The sequence below is a fragment of the Meles meles genome, chromosome 10 (genome assembly GCF_922984935.1).
Source record: "Meles meles chromosome 10, mMelMel3.1 paternal haplotype, whole genome shotgun sequence".
In the NCBI taxonomy this organism is placed as follows: Eukaryota; Metazoa; Chordata; class Mammalia; order Carnivora; family Mustelidae; genus Meles; species Meles meles.
Genome location: NC_060075.1, coordinates 12,954,996 through 12,973,534, shown reverse-complemented (window position 1 = coordinate 12,973,534; position 18,539 = coordinate 12,954,996). Strand labels below are relative to the sequence as shown.

General features: G+C 43.7%; 1 protein-coding gene and 1 long non-coding RNA gene across 2 annotated transcripts in view; one reads left to right on the top strand and one right to left on the bottom strand.

Annotated features, from left to right (window-relative positions):
* Nucleotides 1–3,606: 3,606 nt before the first annotated feature.
* LOC123951415 lies at nt 3,607–17,014 on the bottom strand. The gene is made up of 5 exons (XR_006820467.1): nt 16,848–17,014; nt 16,551–16,598; nt 14,441–15,810; nt 6,313–6,459; nt 3,607–4,854 (listed from the first exon to the last, which is right to left on the bottom strand). It is a non-coding gene; the product is annotated as an uncharacterized LOC123951415 (long non-coding RNA).
* WEE2 (WEE2 oocyte meiosis inhibiting kinase) overlaps nt 7,152–18,539 on the top strand; it is a 32,989-nt gene continuing 21,601 nt past the window's right edge. The window contains exon 1 of the mRNA XM_046020106.1: nt 7,152–7,661. Coding sequence (XP_045876062.1) covers nt 7,317–7,661 — 345 coding nt within the window. The 5' untranslated portion in view covers nt 7,152–7,316. The remainder of the gene's footprint in view (nt 7,662–18,539) is intronic.

Genomic DNA, 18,539 nt, shown 5'->3' with positions numbered 1-18,539 from the left:
AGACCCTAGGATGGTGTTATATTTTAAAACAAGTTCCCCTAGAACCCCATATATTTAAATTTTGAAATAAAATAATTCTATGTTCCCAAATAGTGAATATATCTGTATTCTATAAAATACATTATATAAATGTATATTTGTATAATGGCCAGGCCCCTGAGGCACCCAGGCCCCTGGGTGGCTCAGTTAAACATCTGCCTTCAGTTTAGGTCATGATCCCAGGGTCCTGGGATTGAGCCCTGCATTGTGCTCCCCGCTCAGTGGGAAGCCTGCTTCTCCCTCTGCCTCTGTCCTCCCCACCACCCCCTGCAGCCACTCCCTCTCTCAAATAAATGAAATCTTTAAAAGACATATCTACATGATGTAAATATATCTATAATACATAAAAATGTGTATAAAATACATTATTTACAAGTAATTTTGATCTATAAGCTCACCACTGAGTTGGCCATTGTTAGGATTTGGCTTATTCTATTTCACCAATTTTGGGGTGAAGCTTTTCACTTGCTAACATCGCTATGGTGACTCAGAAGCGCTGCCAGCCCCATGGAGGAGGTCGAGTTCTCACGGAGATCATCTGGGTTTGCTCTTGTCAGCCAGCGGGAGGCACCACCAACCTGAGATGACTTTGAGCTAATTTCTCTGCTTGAGGTTCTTTGGACCACGCTGGTAGCGGGAATTCAAAACACAAGCTAGTGCAAACACTGGTTTGCAGTTCACGTTCTTGGGCGAGATGTTTTCCTTCCCTCCAGCCAACGACAAAGTGGAGATGAGCAAATTTCTGTCCCCGCCCTCTCCGCGTGGGAGGTTTCTTTGCCACAGCTGCAGTGGGGCTACCTTGCTAGACCCCGCAGCTGGGACATTCTAAAATTCTTAGTGGCATGTAAAAAATAAGGGGATATCTTAAAATAAATGATACAATTAAAAGTTTTCTCCGTTTATGTTGAAATCATACCGTGTATCAGTTTTGTATTCTTTTTTTCCATAACATCAGACTATGAACATTTCCCCATTAGGAACTTCTTATATGCCTCATTTTAATGGTTCCCATTGTATGTGTATTTGAAAATTTGCTTAACCATTCTCTCCTTGTTGGATGATCAAGCCCTTCCTCTTTTTGTTATGTTTAAAGTGTTGGCCAAATTTCACTCTGAACTAACACCGCCTGTTATATGCCAAGCTCTGCACATAGTACTGGGGCAGCTATGAAGAAAGCAGACATCTTGGGCGCCTGGGTGGCTCAGTGGGTTAAAGCCTCTGCCTTCGGCTCAGGTCATGATCCCCGGTTCCTGGGATCAAGGGGTCCTGGGATCGAGCCCCACATCGGGCTCTCTGCTCAGCGGGGAGCCTGCTTCCTCCTCTCTCTCTCTGCCTGCCTCTCTGCCTACTTGTGATCTCTGTCAAATAAATAAATAAAATCTTAAAAAAAAAAAAAAAGAAAGCAGACATCTCTCCGCATCAGTCTTAGAGCCTAGCAGGGAAGGCAGCTATCAGGCAAGGAATGAAATCTAGAAGGAAGGGTGACAGACAGGGCAGCCGTAATCAGTTATTCGGAATGTTGGTTTATGGCAGAGTGCCAGATGGGGCAATGCTGGGTTGAAATACACTCGTATTTTTAAGGTTTTCCATAATCTTGCTACATTGTTGATTCACTGATATATAAGGGCATCAATTTCTTTTCACTCTTGTCCCAGTTAGATATTGCCATTTGAAGTTTTTTCTTGCCAGTTTGTCGGATGAACATGGCATTTTGTTTTTAAATTAATGTTTTGTGACTGACTCTAATCATGGTTTCGAAATCTACGTTGGTGATTTGTGGTCGCTCTTTCTGCTTGTGATGCCTTCTGCTTGTTTATCTGCTGGGGTCTTCGCACTCTTGCTATCAATTTACAGGAGTTCTTTATACAGTAAGAATATTATACATTTGTCTGGCATAATTTTTGTTAATCTTATTTCCGATTTATTGTATTGTTTCAATGCTGCTTAATTGTTTTATGAAATGTAGAAGTTCTAAATCTTATTTTGTCAAACTTATCCATTCTTTTTGCAATTTCTTATGTTGATTTGACATTTAGAAATTTGGTCCCCACCCAGAAATTGGATCAATATTCTCTTTTATTCTTTTAGTTGTTTATACATTGGTTTTCCACATATGATCTCTTAATCTAATCAATGTTCATATTGCAAAAGTGATAATGAAGTGAGACTCTAAAATTTTCATTGAATTTGGTAACCAATAATTGCTATACCATGATTGAATAATTCTTTCAATTTCTATGATTTATAATTCCCCTTTAAATTACAGTATTGAATTCCTGGTATTTACTAATTTGTGTACTCTTCACCATGGATGTGCCTATTCTTACAAGTCTTGTAAGCTTTTTATTTCTAGGAGGTAGTCTTCTCTTTTTACTCTTTTAATAAGTAAATCTCCATGGCAAAATTATCAAATGACACTTAGGACATACAGTGAGCACCAATTTCCTTCTCCTCCAGCCCTGTCCCAAGACCCCTCTCCCTCCTCAGGGACAGCCACTTTTGACAGTTTCTATCTTGGAGTTTCTGGTGGTTACCCTTTGCGGAAGAGCTGTAACTCTTCCTTATCACACTTCCCCCCAGTCATTGAGCATTTACTTTGCTTTGTTTTAGGAAGGTAAAACTTCAGTGTGGGGATCTTATAACTGGATCAGAAGCATGAGGAAATGGCTGGCAATGTTACTAGTTACTAGTAGTTACTAGTTACTAGTGACTTCTTGAGCCCCAGCCCTCAGAGCAGAGATCTTATCTCTGTGGCTGGGGACGGCCTTGGACCAGGTCATGTAGGCAACCCAGTCTGCTCTAATTTTGGAGAATCTGGGAATGACCAAGTGCCACATAAATTTTCCTGACTGTGGGTAATAGAGATCAGATCAGCACACTAATGAGTCTAGATCATAGTTTCAAACTATCTGCTCCTTAAAATATGGACAGTTCATCAATGGTCTCTAAATTATTGGGATGTCACGTTAGCAATCTGTTCTTGTTCTAAGAAGAATACCACGTCTTTGTGAGTGGACAAGCAGTGTGTCTCTACTCCAACAGCTATTTTGACAGACATCCTCTAATCTTAGCAAATGGGACATCTTGGCAAGAGAAGCAGTTTGTTAGAATCTGATGTCTTCATCAAGTAGGATGGATTTTTACTAAGGGCGCTAAAGCCGTCGTGAGTGAAAAGACATGTTATCAGTGATTTGCTTTAAAAAAAAACAAAACCCTCCAGTACCCACCCCCTCCAACAAAATTGCAGATATAAATGAAACAAGATTTTACAGCTGCCCATAATTTTTGAAGCTACGTTACTGGTACATGGAGACTCATTATACTGTATTTTCTCTACGTTTGCTACGTTTGAACATTTCCACAAGAAAAAGCAAAAGAAGAAGAAAAGAATTAATGAGGCTTTAAAATGACCCCCAGGCTTTATCTTACTTAGCCCATAATCTTCCCTTGGAATTCTGTTCTGCTGTCAATGCTACTGAGTACATACAGCTGTGTAAGCCCTTGGATACGAGAAACGTGGTGGCCAGATACAAAGTATTGTTAATGATTTATATAATTATCACCGGATTCACTGCGAGTGACAGGTGTCTGCTTCTGTGTGCTCTCTCTTGGAGGGGGTGGAGGGAGGGGGTCAAGAGTAGATCCCCTTCAAGGCTCCTAGCCTCGCTGAGCACCCCGGACTGTTAGGGGAGTCAGGAGCACCTGAGACGCCATGCTGCTGTGGGCCCAAGCCCAGGGCAGCCACGCCAGTCTACACCTGCTGTCACAGCTCCTGGTGGATCTTTCCTGGGAGCTGGCGAATGTCTGTTACTGATGAACATAGTCCACTTTTCTCGAAGTGACTGCAAACTTCCCTCTGTGGGGATGAAGCAACACGTCCAGTTATGATGAGACACTGAACGAGATAAGGACAAGGAAGAATATGGGACGGGGCTGGGCAGGGACCTCAGAGATACTGTCTAGTCCTCTGCTTTCCTCAGTGAGCTGGAGAGGATTTCCCCCTGAGCCCGCAAGGCCCACAGGCCCTAGTCTGAGAATGCTGACGGCCGCACTCCCCAGGGATACGTTCTGGTGACCAAAGCCAGCGTTCTTCTCCGCCACCCTAGAGTTCCCTCAGATTTGTCTCTCGTCTTCAGAGTCCAGGCCCAGCAGGCTGAGGCCCAGAACGTTGCTTACAGGCCCAGTCCTCTTCAAATCTTTGCTTCCTGTCTTGGAGCCTGCCAGCCTCCCAGAAAGCCTCAGAGTAAAAATGTCCCTTTCTTGCTTGGAAACCAGACCTCCCAGTGTGTCCCAGTGTGTCCAGTCTCATCAAATATACCATAATCCAACACCAGTATTTTTCAGAGTCTGCAATGACTCAGTCCTAATTCAGTCTTCAATAAATAATGTGTTAGAGGTTTTGCTTTGGCTTGTTCGTGCCTTTTTTTTTTTTTTTTTTCAATTCTCCCTCCTGAGGGAACACTGAGGCCAGCATGTCCTTCCATGGAGCCACAGACTCTCAAACAAAGTGCTCATTTTCCGTGGCGTTAGCTTTACTTTTACAAAGGAACGGTCCATCCCAAAGTTGAATACGAGTCTCTACCTCTTCTAAACCGATTTGAATGGATAGACTCTCTTGCTTCCATTCTTCCCACTGGTGTTTTAAGGGCCTCAACACCAAGGTTGGGTCAGAGGGGGGCTCTGAGTCTAGCGTTCTCTTCACTCAGCTTCCCCCGAGCACAGGGCTTAGGGATCTCAACCCTGAGAGGCAAAGCTGGCTTCCTCCTTCTACGGCTTACTCCTTGGGAACATCGCTTTTCTCCACTGCAGCAACCCCTGAAACAATAAGGAAAATATTCAAACTTTTAAAATGCCAAACACTGAGTATTTAAAAAAAACTGAGATATATTAATTTTACTTTCCCAAGTCCACTAAAAAAAGGCCCCAGGGAACACCCACTATGGGTCAGATATTAAGGGGGAAAAATCCCCTTTTCTCTCTTCTTGCCACAGAGTATCTGCTTTCCCTTTTGACCTCTGGTCTCATGATGTGAAGCTGTTGGCCTGGGATGGCTGCCTACAGCATTCTCACACACTGAAGCAAAGAGGGAATTCTTCATAACGAGCAGAAAACTGAGAACAAAGACCAAGAGTGAGGCGTGACACCCCAAACAGTGAGGCTGTGGGCCAGAGGCAAAATGCATGTTTCCGGAGATCCCCTTGTACCATCAAGGTCAGGAACTGGCCAGTTCCCATCATTCTACTTTCCAAATTGGGAGTATCTTCTTTGTCCTTGTTATTCTGCCTTTCTTATTCTGAAGCCTTAGCACTATTGTCCTTTGAGTGACAATATGTGAAAAGTGAATGGTGCCAGTTTCTAACAGAATCAGTGCTGGTGACAAGGGACCTGAACCATCACAACGGCACAGCTGCCTCCCTAGGTAAACAGTGTGGTCGTAAATGAGGGTGACTGAGAATTCCAGCAAGGCCGAGAGGAAGGGGGAAGTCGGTGGGGGGTGATGGTAAAGAACCACTTGGTCCATCTAGGTACCGCCCCATGAACCAGCCCCTGTGCCCTGCCTGCAGGCCCGTGATATGCTCAGAGTGTTTCAGGTGAGTCCCACCCTGCTTGAGAGCAGAGTCAGCCTAGCTCTGTGGCCTGAGACGGGGACACTGGTCAACATCCAGGCTGTAGCGAAGGAATAATATCGCATGGCCTGCCATGATCGTTGTGAACAAGGAACTCCCTCCCAGCTCCAGAATCTTAGTTCATACCAATTTCTTTACTTGTAACCTGAGTCCTCCTTTCCCTGGTGATGACGTTCTTGTCTCTGGCCCCTGTGGGATGGGGAGACCCTGCCAGAGGTGAGCAGTGAGCTGCTGCCTGCTGTGGGCAACAGGATGTCCCTATGGAATGATTTGGGAAGGTCGGTGTGCGCGGGATGGGCAGGGAAGGGCAGGGAAGGATCTGGTGGGTGCACGCCTATACAAAACTGGAGTGTGCGAAGGCCTTTAGCTGAAAAAATGCTTTCACATCCTCCCAGTTACTTTTCATTTGGCTTAATGCCCTCAGGAGTACTGGTCAGAGATGGGAAAGACTGAGAGGAGAAAGGCATGGAGGGATTAATGAAGAGAGAGGAAATGGAAGACGGGTGATGGGCAACAAGCAACCAAAGACTGTAAGAGAAATTAACTTCGTTTCAGCCAAGATCAAACTACCCTCAGTACCTCTCTCATCGGCCCACGTTTGTCATATAAATAATTCCACGGGTAAATAATGCCATGGGTCCAGTACCTCTAGGGTCTCCTCTGAAGGTACAGGAGGGTTCATGTGTATCATTTTCCTTTTCCATGGATGGACTTTCCCATGGTTTCTCCCATAAAGTGATATTGGTGGCTTTTTTTTTATTCGCAGAGTTTTTTTATTCTTCTCAAGATGCCCCTCCAAGAAAGAAATTAATTTAAATACTGTAAATACTAAATATTGTATTTTAAACAGTAATTTATTATTATTTTTTTATTATTATTTTTTACAAAATAAGGCATTTCAGGGCAAAGTAATTGCCATTTTCGAGTGATACATACCTGTTTCTGTGTGTTGCTGAACTTCCTAGGCTTTCTTTCATCAGTTTAGAAATTTGTCCTGTTCCCTAAAAGTTTTAACTGCTGATACCTGGGGGTGGGTGGAGGGCGTGAGATGCTTGAACTCAGGCAGGTGTGCCTGGTGGGGATCTAAGGCGTCCCTCTGCTGGGGAGATGAATTCCAGCCAAGATAAGCCAGGGGCTGTTTAAGGATGATTATGATATCCCGGTGATGCTGAGTTCTAATTAACTGCTGTTAGCCGCCAGGTGGGTGGAAGAGACAGGCGAGTGTGATATTTCTAAACGGTAGGTAGAAAGGGTGAAAACGATTTCTTTCAATAATGAGCTTGTCCCCGAATTGGCTAATGGGCATTTTTAAAGCCGTGCTAAGTTAAAGGGCTCCATTGATCTCGCCAGTATCTCGTAGCGCATGGGTTCAGGAGACCATGTGGGATATCCAGAAGAGTTCTACCCATAAATAGGACTTAATTGCTCCAAGAGTTGCTGGAGCTTTCTTTAATCAGACTGGAAATAAGGATAAGCTGAGGTTTCACAGACATGTGGTACTTAAGTGGGCAAACGAATGCCTCGCCTCCATGTAGCTGTGAGCGGGCAGAGGGAAAGGCAGGCTACGACTGGGGGCTCTGCCAATTCACGGTCTCTTTTCCTCCTCCCTTCTGACAGGCCCTGACTGTGCGGTGAAGCTCTCCGGCTCACATGGATGTCAGCCGTGTTAACAAAGAGCTAAAGCAGAGGCTGAACTTTTCCTACTGTGAAGAAGAGAGTGAGAGTGAAGGACAGGAGGAGGCACAGGACAGCAGGGAGGCCCAGGGCCATGCCCCGGACAGGGCTGAGGGGCCGCACTCAGAGGCGAAGTTCACCCCTCCTGAGCTTCCACTTAGTGGCGTCTGTGAAGTTGGCACATTTCAGGAAAAGGACAAGATGAGTCCAGGACAGGTTTTGAGGACTCTGGTGTCAGGCTTCCACCAATGTCCAGAGACACCCGCCCAGCCGGACAGCGGGAGCAAGCTGCTGCATGGCGAGAGCCCCTCCACTCCCAAAGTAAGTAAGTTGTGGGGCAAAGGGACCTGGGTCGCCATGATCTTCGTTCCTTCAGCTCAGGGGATGGAGAAACAGGACATGGCTGCGTATGCGTATCTGACCGATTTGCTGCATGGGCTATGGATCTTCTCAATGACGTATTTATCGGTGAAAATGAAGAAGAGCTTAAAGTTGCCAGAAAACAGAACTAAATGCCTTGATATCTTCTCCAAATCATTGTTGACAGCCGCTATTTGGTGTAGACCACAAATAAATCTTGGTGGGGAAAAATATTCCTAGTTAAAGAATATTGGAACTGGAAGGAATACTAAGATCTAGATCCTTATTATGCATTCTGCCTGTGAGAAAACCCAGTTTCACAGATGGGCTTTTGGTTCAGCTGGTGGCACAGGCAGGACTAGAAACCTGATCTTTTTGGTCTTTGTCTACTGTTGTTCTTTCCATTACTCCAACAGGCTCTACGTGTATGTGATGACTTACTGATATTTCCTCCTAAGAATGTTCCCACTCACTGTTGGAACATATTCCCATATCTGCCGCTACTGCTCCCCGAAGGAAGTCCTCCCCATTCCTCAGTCTAGTGAGAGGCAGGCTCTTCTACTCTACGTGAGTGAAGAGTTGACTTGTCGAGGCTTCTTTATAAGCTGGGGATGACAAGTAGGCAAAGGTACGAGGTAGTTTTCTTAGTCCTTTATTCTTGCTGTGGTTATTCTCCTACTATAGCTACACATGATGAAAGGCAGGGAAGGGCACAGTTACTGCTGACAGCCTAGGGCCATGGTTTGTGAGCCTCAGGATTGGTATGAGCTTCACTTTCTGCTGGCTCAGCTTGGTCCTTACGGCTGTCATAACAGCATTTGTGCTTCTGACTGCAGACATAGTCACTATCAGCAGGCCTCTTTGGTTCCTGCTGAGTATGCACACCACGCCCCCCAGGAAGAACGAAGCTTCTTGTCTATATTGTAGACAGACGACTTTACTACGCTTATGTGTCCACCTGTGGGCTTTCCAATGGTCCCAATGCCAGGCAGTCAATCATCCATTGATTTTTTTGAGAACCCAATGTGGACAAGGAGCAGAAGATATGGTCTCTGCCCTCAAAGCGCTTACCAGCAGCAGAGAGAAGAGAGGAGATATGTCTCCAGACACTGATGTGAGCTTCAAGAGTTGTTCTGCGGGAGAGTGGGCTGAAGGAATGAGGTTCTGAGCCAGAGTAGGCAGGCAAGGAAGCATGATGCGGTATGTCTATTTCAGACTTTCATTTAAAACTGAGCACCTTGATATCAGACCTGCTGCTGGCAAATCCTTCACTGTGTCCAAGAGTGCCCATGAAATGAATGAAGATAAACAACTGAGACAATAAAGTTCAAATCAGCTGTGCCAGAGGAGTGTTGCAGCATGATGGTAAAGAATTGGGAATTAAGTCTCAAGATCAGGGATGCCTTTTCCAAGAAAGTCAAGTCTGAGAGCTGTCTTCAAGGAGGATCCAGAGTGAGCCAGGTGAAGAAGAGAATGAGAACTTGAGGCCAGGGGAAAAGTAGCTACCAGGCTAGGAGGAGAAAGCTCATGTCACACCTAGAAATGGCATGTTGCTAGTGATGCAGACTTGTAAGCAAGAGGATGCAAGGCCCGAGTAGGTAGGCAGGAGCTAGATCAAGATTTTATTCTGAAAGCTTTGAGACCTTCATTCAGTGATTTTGATCAGAGGGCTTTTGGAAATATTGGCCTTCATGTGAGGGCTGCATGGAGTGGGAGAGACCCAGAGACAACAGATCTGTTGACAAAGAAGAAAGGCCTGATCTATGTCAGTGGTGCACAGTGATAAACTGAGAGTTGTTTGGGATTTGCTCTGTGACTTTGATGTAGGATCCTCAAGTCCAATGGTCAAGAAAGAATTCTAGAGATGTTTTACGGTGCAAAAAGGTATTTTTATTCTAATATGGGGACAGGCCTATGGGCAGAAAGAGCTGCATTACGATTATGAGGAGTGACTGTGTATACAGGGTTTTCTAGCTTATGTAGCCAATATTGACTTTAGGGCTCCGGGAAATAGGGTCTATAGGTTCCTGGAGGTCTATTATTAAGACTGTGTTTTTCCTGTAAATCTTTAAGACAGTTACAAAGTCTAGTGAGTTTCATGTCCTACATGACTGTGATCTTTATCAACTGACCATTTGTTCTCCCCCTGCCTTTGTTCTTAGGCAGTTACTAGTGCCCAAGGAATGTTATGTACACGTACCCTACCTTAAGGGGAGGAGGGTTTATGGGGTGTCAGGTCATGTTTTGTCCTCAACTTGCCTTTTTTTCTCTCATCATTTCCGACCCTGAACAATCCTGACCCTTAAACCTTTAAGATTGTTGAAGGCAGAAGATCTCATCTTCTGTAGTTTCTTCCTGCCGAATAGGGGCGTAGAGATGTCCCTACCTATGGGTGAACATTGTCCAGTTAGGGAACCTATAGGGGAGTTACAAAAGGTGGAAGCAGCTGAGTCCAATGTGGACAAAAAAAAAAAAAAATAACTCTGTGGTGGGCCCCCGGGTGGCTCAGTCGGTTAAGCATCTGCCTTAGGCTTGGGTCTCGGTTCCGGGTCCTGGGATTGAGCCCCAGGTCTGGCTCCCTGCTCAGCAGGAAGCCTGGTTCTCTCACTCCCTCTGCCTGCTGCTCCCTCTACTTTTGTCCTCACTCGCTCTCTCTGTTGAATAAATAACTAAATACATAAATAAAATCTCAAAAAAAAAAAAAAAGGACAGAAGTAACTTTGTGGGTGGTAAGACCCTTTCAATCCTCTTTTGAAGAAGAGTTTGAGATCTTCTACAGGTTCACAGGAATAAGAAGGCTCGTTAGTTTGTTCATGGGTTTCCTGTGAAGGAGGTGCATGAGTCCAGGAAGTGGACTGCAGTGGGAGTACATAATACAACCCAATATGGACCTTTCTGTTTCGGATTGAGGTCCCCTGCTGTATTTGGCTTCTAGTCTTTTATTTTATTTATTTATTTATTTTAAAAGATTTTATTTATTTATTTGACAGACAGAGATCACAGGTAGGCAGAGAGGCAGCCAGAGAGAGAGGAAAGGAAGCAGGCTCCCCACTGAGCAGAGAGCCAGATGCAGGGCTTGATCCCAGGACCCTGGGATCATGACTTGAGCCGAAAGCAGAGGCTTTAACCCACTGAGCCACCCAGGTGCCCCGGCTTCTAGTCTTTTAAACAAGCCATGTTTCTGGGGCTTACATGGGATTGACTTTCAGTCATAGTTAAGTCAGGTTTTGGGAGCATGTGATCAGTAAACCCATTAAGCAACATGAATTGAACCAGCCTTGAGTGAATAATTTAATAAGGTATTATAATCTTCATCTAATAACAGGTCCACAGTAAGAAACGGTTTTCCATATAGTAACTCAAAAGGGCTTTGTCCTAGAGGTTGTTTTGGAACAGTTCTCATTCTAAGAAGTCCTCCTGGTAAGAGAGTAACCCAGTTTTTCTGGGTCTCTAGACTAAGTAAGGTGTCATTTTAAAGTATGATTAAGAGAAGGACGACTGTCATTTTGAAGGGATCATGGAGGCACAATCTAGGAATAATGGCTTCAACAGAACTGTGCTTACTCTGGTGGCTCTTTCAGTTTTATATGGAAAGGCCTCGATCTATCCAGTGAAAGTATCAATAGACACTAGTAGAAGTCTGCAGCCTTTGTAAGGAAGCACGTCTGTGAAATCAAGCTGCCAATCTCCTCCTGGCTATGTTCCATGGCTTGGGACTGGTTTCAAAAGGGGTATGGTGGGGGGCATGGACTGCGCCTTCTGGATTTACTTGTGCCAAAACAATGCACAACTGGAAAATCTGTTTTATTATAGCTATTAAATATACTCCATCAAGTATATCTTTAACTAAATGTTTCAAAGCATTTTTGCCCAAATGAGTAGCCTGGTGTAAACCTTGTATTGCCTTCCATGAGTTATTTTTGGGTATAAAGATTTTCCCTCATTATTAATAAGCCAGTTCTGTGCATTTTTTGAATTTCCTTGTTCCTGGGCCATGTGAATTTCTTGGTCTGAATAGACTGAAGTTATAGACTTGATTGGAGTTAAGACTGGTATGAGACTTAATATTTGTTTATTTTGTGCTGCCTGCTTGGCTGCATGGTCCGCCAAATTGTTTCCTTTCAATTCTTTTTTTTTAAAGATTTTATTTATTTATTTGACAGAGAGCACAAGTAGGCAGAGAGGCAGGCAGAGAGAGAGATGAGGGAAGCAGGCTCCTGGCTAACCAGTGAGCCCGATGCGGGGCTTGATCCCAGGATCCTGGGATCATGACCTGAGCCAAAGGCAGAGGCTTAACCCACTGTGCCACCCAGGTGCTAAATTCCCCCCCCCCCCCTTTTTTTAAGATCTTATTTATTTGACAGAGAGATCACAAGAAGGCAGAGAGGCAGGCAGAGAGAAAGGGGGAAGCAGGCTCCCCGCTGAGCCAAGAGCCCGACTCAGGTATTGATCCCAGGACCCTGAGATCATGACCTGAGCCAAAAGCAGAGGCTTAACCCACTGAGCCACCCAGGCGCCCCTCCTTTAAATTCTAAGATCCTATCCTTTTGACGTCCTCTGAGATGAATTATAGCTACCTCCTTAGGTAGGTGTTCAACCTCAAGAAGAGTAATTATTTCAGGCTCACATTTGATTGGGGAGTTATGGCTTGATAATAATCATAATCCTCTTTCCTTCCAAATTTCCCCATGGTCATGTAGCAACAGGCAAGCACATTTGGAGTCAGTATTCATTTTTAGGCCTTTTGCCATTGAAGAGCATGGGTAAATGCTATTCATTCAGCTTTTGAGTGGAAGAATTTATTGGAATTGGAAGGGCTTTTGCCTCAATGGTCTTATCTAACTATGGTGTGTGTGGCTTTTCTTTTTTTCCTTACCTATGAAGCTGCTGCCATCAGTAAAGCAATTGTCATCTGCATTTTCAATAGGGGAATCTTTTAAATCCAGATCTGCTAGAATAAACACGATCAGTAATCTCTGAGCAGTCATGTTCTAGCATAGACGTATGATGGTCAGGTCTAGGCATAAAGTATAACAGGCTTTATCTGATATCTGAAATATCAGGTTCATCTGAAGGCACAATCTGGTATTTAGTAAGTCGGCATCCCGTCATCCATTGGTGGCCTTTGGTCCCTAGGACCCTTTGGATCTGATGTGGAGTCCTCACTGTCAAGAATTGTCCCAGAGTAAGTTCGGAAGCTGCTTCTACCTGGAGGGCTGTTGCAGCCTCTGCTTGAAGACAAGCCGGCCACCCACATTATCAAGTGACTTTGAAAAACAGCCCACCCACTTTGTTTCATTTCCTAGTTTCTGGGTAAGAACTCCCAGAATTTTCCCTGTTTTTCTGTTACATATAAAGTGAAAGGTTTTTCTAAATTTGGTAAAGCCAAAGCTGGGGTTGATGAAAGCTTAGCTTTAAATGTTTGAAATGCTATCTGTTGGGCCTTCCACCCAGAGTACAGGTTCTTTATCAGGGCCTTTAACTGAATCACACGATGGTTTGACTAAGAACCTAAATCCAGGAATCCACAGTGGGCAAAATCCTGCCATACCTAGGAAAGTACAGAGTTGTTTTTTTGTTTTTTGTTTTTTTTTTTCTTTTGTAGCTGGGGGTCCAGGATCTAATGCTGCCTTTTTTTTTTTTATTTCTGTCAGTAGATGGGGTACAGTAACTTGGCATTAGCTCATACCCCCAATATTGTACTTTTTGTTTCAATATTTGTGCCTTTTTAGGGAAGACATGATACCTTCTATTTGCCAAGAAATTAAGCAAAGTTATAGAATTACTATCTGATGTTTCTTTTGTGGGACTACAGATTAAAATATTATCCACATATTGAACTATAGTTCCTTGAAGCAGGGAGATATCAGGGAGGTCTCTGCTAAGTGCAGCCCCAAAGAGTGAGGACTGTCTCTAAATCCCTGTGGCAAGACAATCCAAGTTCATCGAACAGCCTATGGGCTTAAGGGTGAGGCTCATTCAAAAGCAAATTAGTGGCTGTGCTTCTTCACTTAGAGGGATGCAGAAGAAGGTGTCCTTTAAGTCAAATACTGTAAACCAGTTGGCATCAACAGGGTCCTGATTGAGAATCGTATATGGACTTGTCACTATGGGCCAAATAGGCATCACCACTTCATTTATAGCTCTTGTGTCTTGAACTGCCTGATAATCTCCACTGGGTTTCTTTGCTGGTAAAACTGGAGTGTTATAAGGAGATTAATGAAGTTTTAAAATACCATGTTTGAAAAAAGAAAAATACTATGTTTGAGAGATGTATCAATAAGTGGTTGAAAACCAGCCTTTGCCTCAGGTTTTAAGGGATACTGTTTTTTATGAGGTATAGTGAGTGGTGGGGTCCTTTAAGGTCACTTTAATAAGCAATAGTAATAAAAAATTTTAAGTCGCATACCAACTGCAGACCTGTGGATTTAATTCCTTCCAGATATTAGAAGGGATATCAGGGCAAGGTTTAAATTCTTTGGATGTTGAAGAGAACAAGCTGTCCTCTTCAGTAAGAGCAACGCTGCTTCCTAGTTCATCCATTAAATCTCCAACTAACGGAGTGGGACAAGATGGAAGGACTAGGAAAACATGAGTAACCAACTGACTTTTGTATGTAAAGGATAAACTTTCCTCTTCTGTGCCAACCATTTCTATGGTTAGAAAGACAAGTAGGGCTGGAGTGCTGAGGAAGAAGAGTTAAGTGGCTCCTGTATCAATAAGGAAATTGGTAAACTTACCTTCCACATCCAGGGTAACCTGGGGCTCAGAGGGAGCCAGAACACCCTCAGGGCCGGTCATGCTGGAGCCTCTGGTTCTTGCTCTCCAGTGGGGAAGTGCTTTCCTGTCTTCCTCTCTTTGTAGATGAGGACAGTCTCTCTTCCAATGTCCTCCTTTCTTATAAACAGGGCATGACTCTGGTGGAGAGACTGTGTTTGGACATTCTTTGCTCCATGGTCTGATTTGGTCACACCTGTAGCATGGGGTCTCACCTGCTCCTTTGTCTGATACTGGCTTTATTTTTGGCCCCTGGTTAGTCAGGTGTTATAGGGAATCTGCAATAGCCTCAGTCAATATTTTACCCTGCATTTTAGCTCTTCAGTCCTTTTCTTGCCTTAAGGCCATATTTCTATTATTAAAGACCCCAGTAGCTACCTCTAGTGGGTACTGGGTGGGGGTTTGAGGGCCCCCAAAAACCACTTTAGGCACAGGATGTCAGGTGCTGACTGACCTAAAGAAAAAAAATGCATTTTTAGTACAGTTGTTCCTTCAGGGGAGATTGGGTCCAGATTCATATATTTAGGGATGGTGTCTATCAAACAGCCCTGAAGTAGAGCTGGATTTCATCAGCTCCTTGGGTAACTTCCTGAATTTTATCACTCCTTTAGAGAATCCTTTTTTCATTTCTTTTATTAAACAAGTGATCATATGGTTTGGGCTTTCCCTTCCATACCATCTTGGTAATTCTGGTAAGGTTCAGTATTGGGAACAGTGGTTCCCTCCACTGGTTAATGAAGTCTATCTCTGACTGTTACTTCATCAGCAAATTCTTGAGCACCTGCCCAAAGATGGTTCTTTTCTTCAGGGGTGCAACAATATGATGTATATATCTTGGTAGGTCAAATTAAATGTAATAGGTTATTGTTGAAATTCCTCAATAAATTGGGAACAGGGTTTTTGGAATATTGTCCTAATTATTTATCAGAGCCAGGTCTGCCATGGAGAATGGGACATGACTTTAACTGTGCCTGTTTCTCCAGTAGCAACCTCCCTAAGAGGATGCAATCCAGATTGAGGCAGAAGTCCTAGGAGATAGGGAGTTCTACTCCTGGTGTGTCCATCTGGGCTGGGAGCAGAGGGGTCTTGAGGTTTACAAGGAGGAGAGATACTAACAGAGACAGGGTCATCCTTGTTTAGATTAGTCAGTGATCTCTACAGTAGCCAAGGTTTATTAGGAGAAACAGGCCTATTTACACAATCATCATCAAGTATGTCCAGAGGGGGTTTATTGGTGGTTAGACACATTTTTCAAGAGGCCCTGGGATCAGGATCCTGATTTAGGGCCATCAAGGCCTTGACATAGGGTACCTTAGTCCATTTGCCCTGTTTCCTGTAAAAGAGATTGGATAGATCATATTCAAGTTTAATGTCCATTAATGGGCCATTTTCCCTCAATCCCTGAGGAGTGCTGAGGCCATCCAATTTTACAGAAGATCATTTTTTTTCTTTCTTAGATCTTGCAATCTGAATTATTCCAGTGGGTTAAAAGGCATCCCCCAGGAAGAATCCTGGGGAACTGAAGGTATCCCATACTCTTAGGAAAGTAGAGAATGTTTATTACCAAAAATCCCCCGTGCCTCCTAGGTGGCATCTATGCAGGATGTTAGAGGTTCCTAGTATCAAAGTGACCAGAGGCAGCCTTCTAAGAAGGTGCAATGAACACTGTCTTACCTTGGAGGGATGCTAATGTCCCTCAGCTTCCCCATTGCATTCTAGACGACTAATGGGAGCCAGTGAATGGACCAAAATGCCATGGAGAACCTGTCATTCTTAATCCATGGAAAACACCAGAAAAGTTTTACAAGGGGAAATTATATACTATTGTAACTTAAGTATTCAGTAGGGGACATTGATGAAGAATAGTAAAGATAGAAATCCATCCTGGTCTAAGTGACATTCTAACACATATAAGTCCTTTATAGCTTACTTCACTAGAAATGGTCCCTGGTTGGGTTTTAATTCAGTTTGGTACTCGTTTCAGCCAGCTCCAAATGGAGGTCTCATGGTCAGAAGGGGCTAGGCCAGGGATTTGGAGGGGATTGCATTAGATGAATGAGGAAGAAACCTTACATGAGATTTTTTAGATCAGCAGCCATCCTAGTGACTTAGGTGGTGGTCCTGCACCCAAAAAAGAAAACCATGTATAAGAATAGGAATGATGAAAGAGCATTGAGTTTATGGGCCTTATAACCATAAGCTAGCCAACATAATAGCTTCCAGGCAAAAGGCAGGCTCTTTCATCCCCACAGAGTAGCCATGGGCTAGAGGACTGCAGCCTGAGCTGTTGACATGAAAGTATTCCAATAAACCCATACTCCTTGAAGAGCCTCTAAAATGAAAGTAAAAACAGAAGAAAGGATAACTCACCAAGTTTTCTCTGACATTCAAAGTCCAGATGAAGGAAGATGCAGAATTCCTGTATGGGCCACCAAAATATGATGCAGGATCATTGAGCCCAATGGTAAAGAAAGAATTCTAGAATTCTGGAGACGTTTTGCAGTGCAAAAAGGTGTTTTTATTCTAGCATGGGGACAGGACCTGTGGGCAGAAAGAGCTACATTGTGATTGTGAGGAGTGACTGATTATATAGGGTTTTTTAGCATATGGTGGTGAAGATGATGTTAGGACTCCAGGAAATAGAGTCTATAGGTTCCTGGAGGTCTATTAATATCATGTTTTTCTTGTATATCATTAAGACAGTTATAAAGTCTAGTAGAAACTCCACTAGAGTTTCATGTCTTACATGACTGTGATCTTTATCAATTGATCATGTTTTTCCCCTGCCTTTGTTCTTAGGCAGTTACTAGTGCCTAAGGAATGTTATATATTTATCCCATCTTAAGGGGAGGGGGCCTTGGTGGGGTGTCTGCCATTGTCTTGTGCTCAGCTTGCTTCTTGCTCCCTCATCAACTTGGTGGAGGGGTTGAGGGAAAAGGAGGGATCTAGGGTCCTGCGAGGCTTCTGTCTTGACTGAGTAGATGGTAACCTGAATCAAGACAGATGATGCTAAAGACATTTACAAATTTGGAGAAATCAGAGATGTCCTATAAATCACTGGATACATGGGTCTGGAGTGCAGGAAAACAAACTAAATTGGAGATCTATATCTGGATATCATTAGCATTTTGGAAATTGCTGAAGTCTTGGTTGCGGATGAGCTCAAGTAGCCTGAGTGCCAGAGTAAGAAGAGAAGTGGTCCAAATTAGGAATCCTGGAAGTGCCAAGATTGGAGGGGCAGGAAAAGAACAGAGCTTGGGAGGGAAACTGGAAATGCAACTGGAAAAGTGCATGCTTTATGAGGAATATAGTTTGGATTAGAAGAGAGAGAGTGGGCAATGATCAGTGGTGACCTTATGCTAAACACAAGGATGCAAAGGAATGGAAGACTGACTTAGTTCAGCCTTACCCACGGGAGAGGACTAGAAATCCTGTGAAGTGACTTCAGGTCACCATAAAGACTTCCTAGCACAACAAGCTAGGTTAGAAGAGTTTCCCAAGGAGGTAGTGGGTCCCCAGGCTAAATGCATTGAGCACTAGTTGATGACCACTTGGTAGGAATGTTGTAAAAGGATTCAAGCATCAGGGGACTAACTGTACCAGCTGGGTCTTTAAAGTCTTTGCACATCCTGAGACACGATGATGTTGTGTTTTGAAGGTGGGAGGTTGCCTTCTCTCGCCATCTTCACAACAAAGGAGCTATTCCTGAATTTTCCTTTCCCTCGATCATCTGTAAGAGAGCGGTTTCTTACGGAATTAGCTACACTCCCTGGGACATATTTATATGTCTCAACCTGGACATCTTTCCAGAAATCTTTAATCTGCTTTACTTTTAGGCAGAACTTCCTTTTCATAAGCCGTGTTCCAAACCCAGTTTTTTTGGATTTCCAAAAGGATCACTCACAGTTCTACCATTCCGGCAATACAATCCATATTAAATATAATTAATATCTTTCCCTGTATCATAAGTGGAGCTCACAAAATCTATCAGCCTTCATATTTCCAGACTAGGAATTGCGATCTTTCTGCCCTGATGTGAATACTTTTCCTACCTTCTATCCA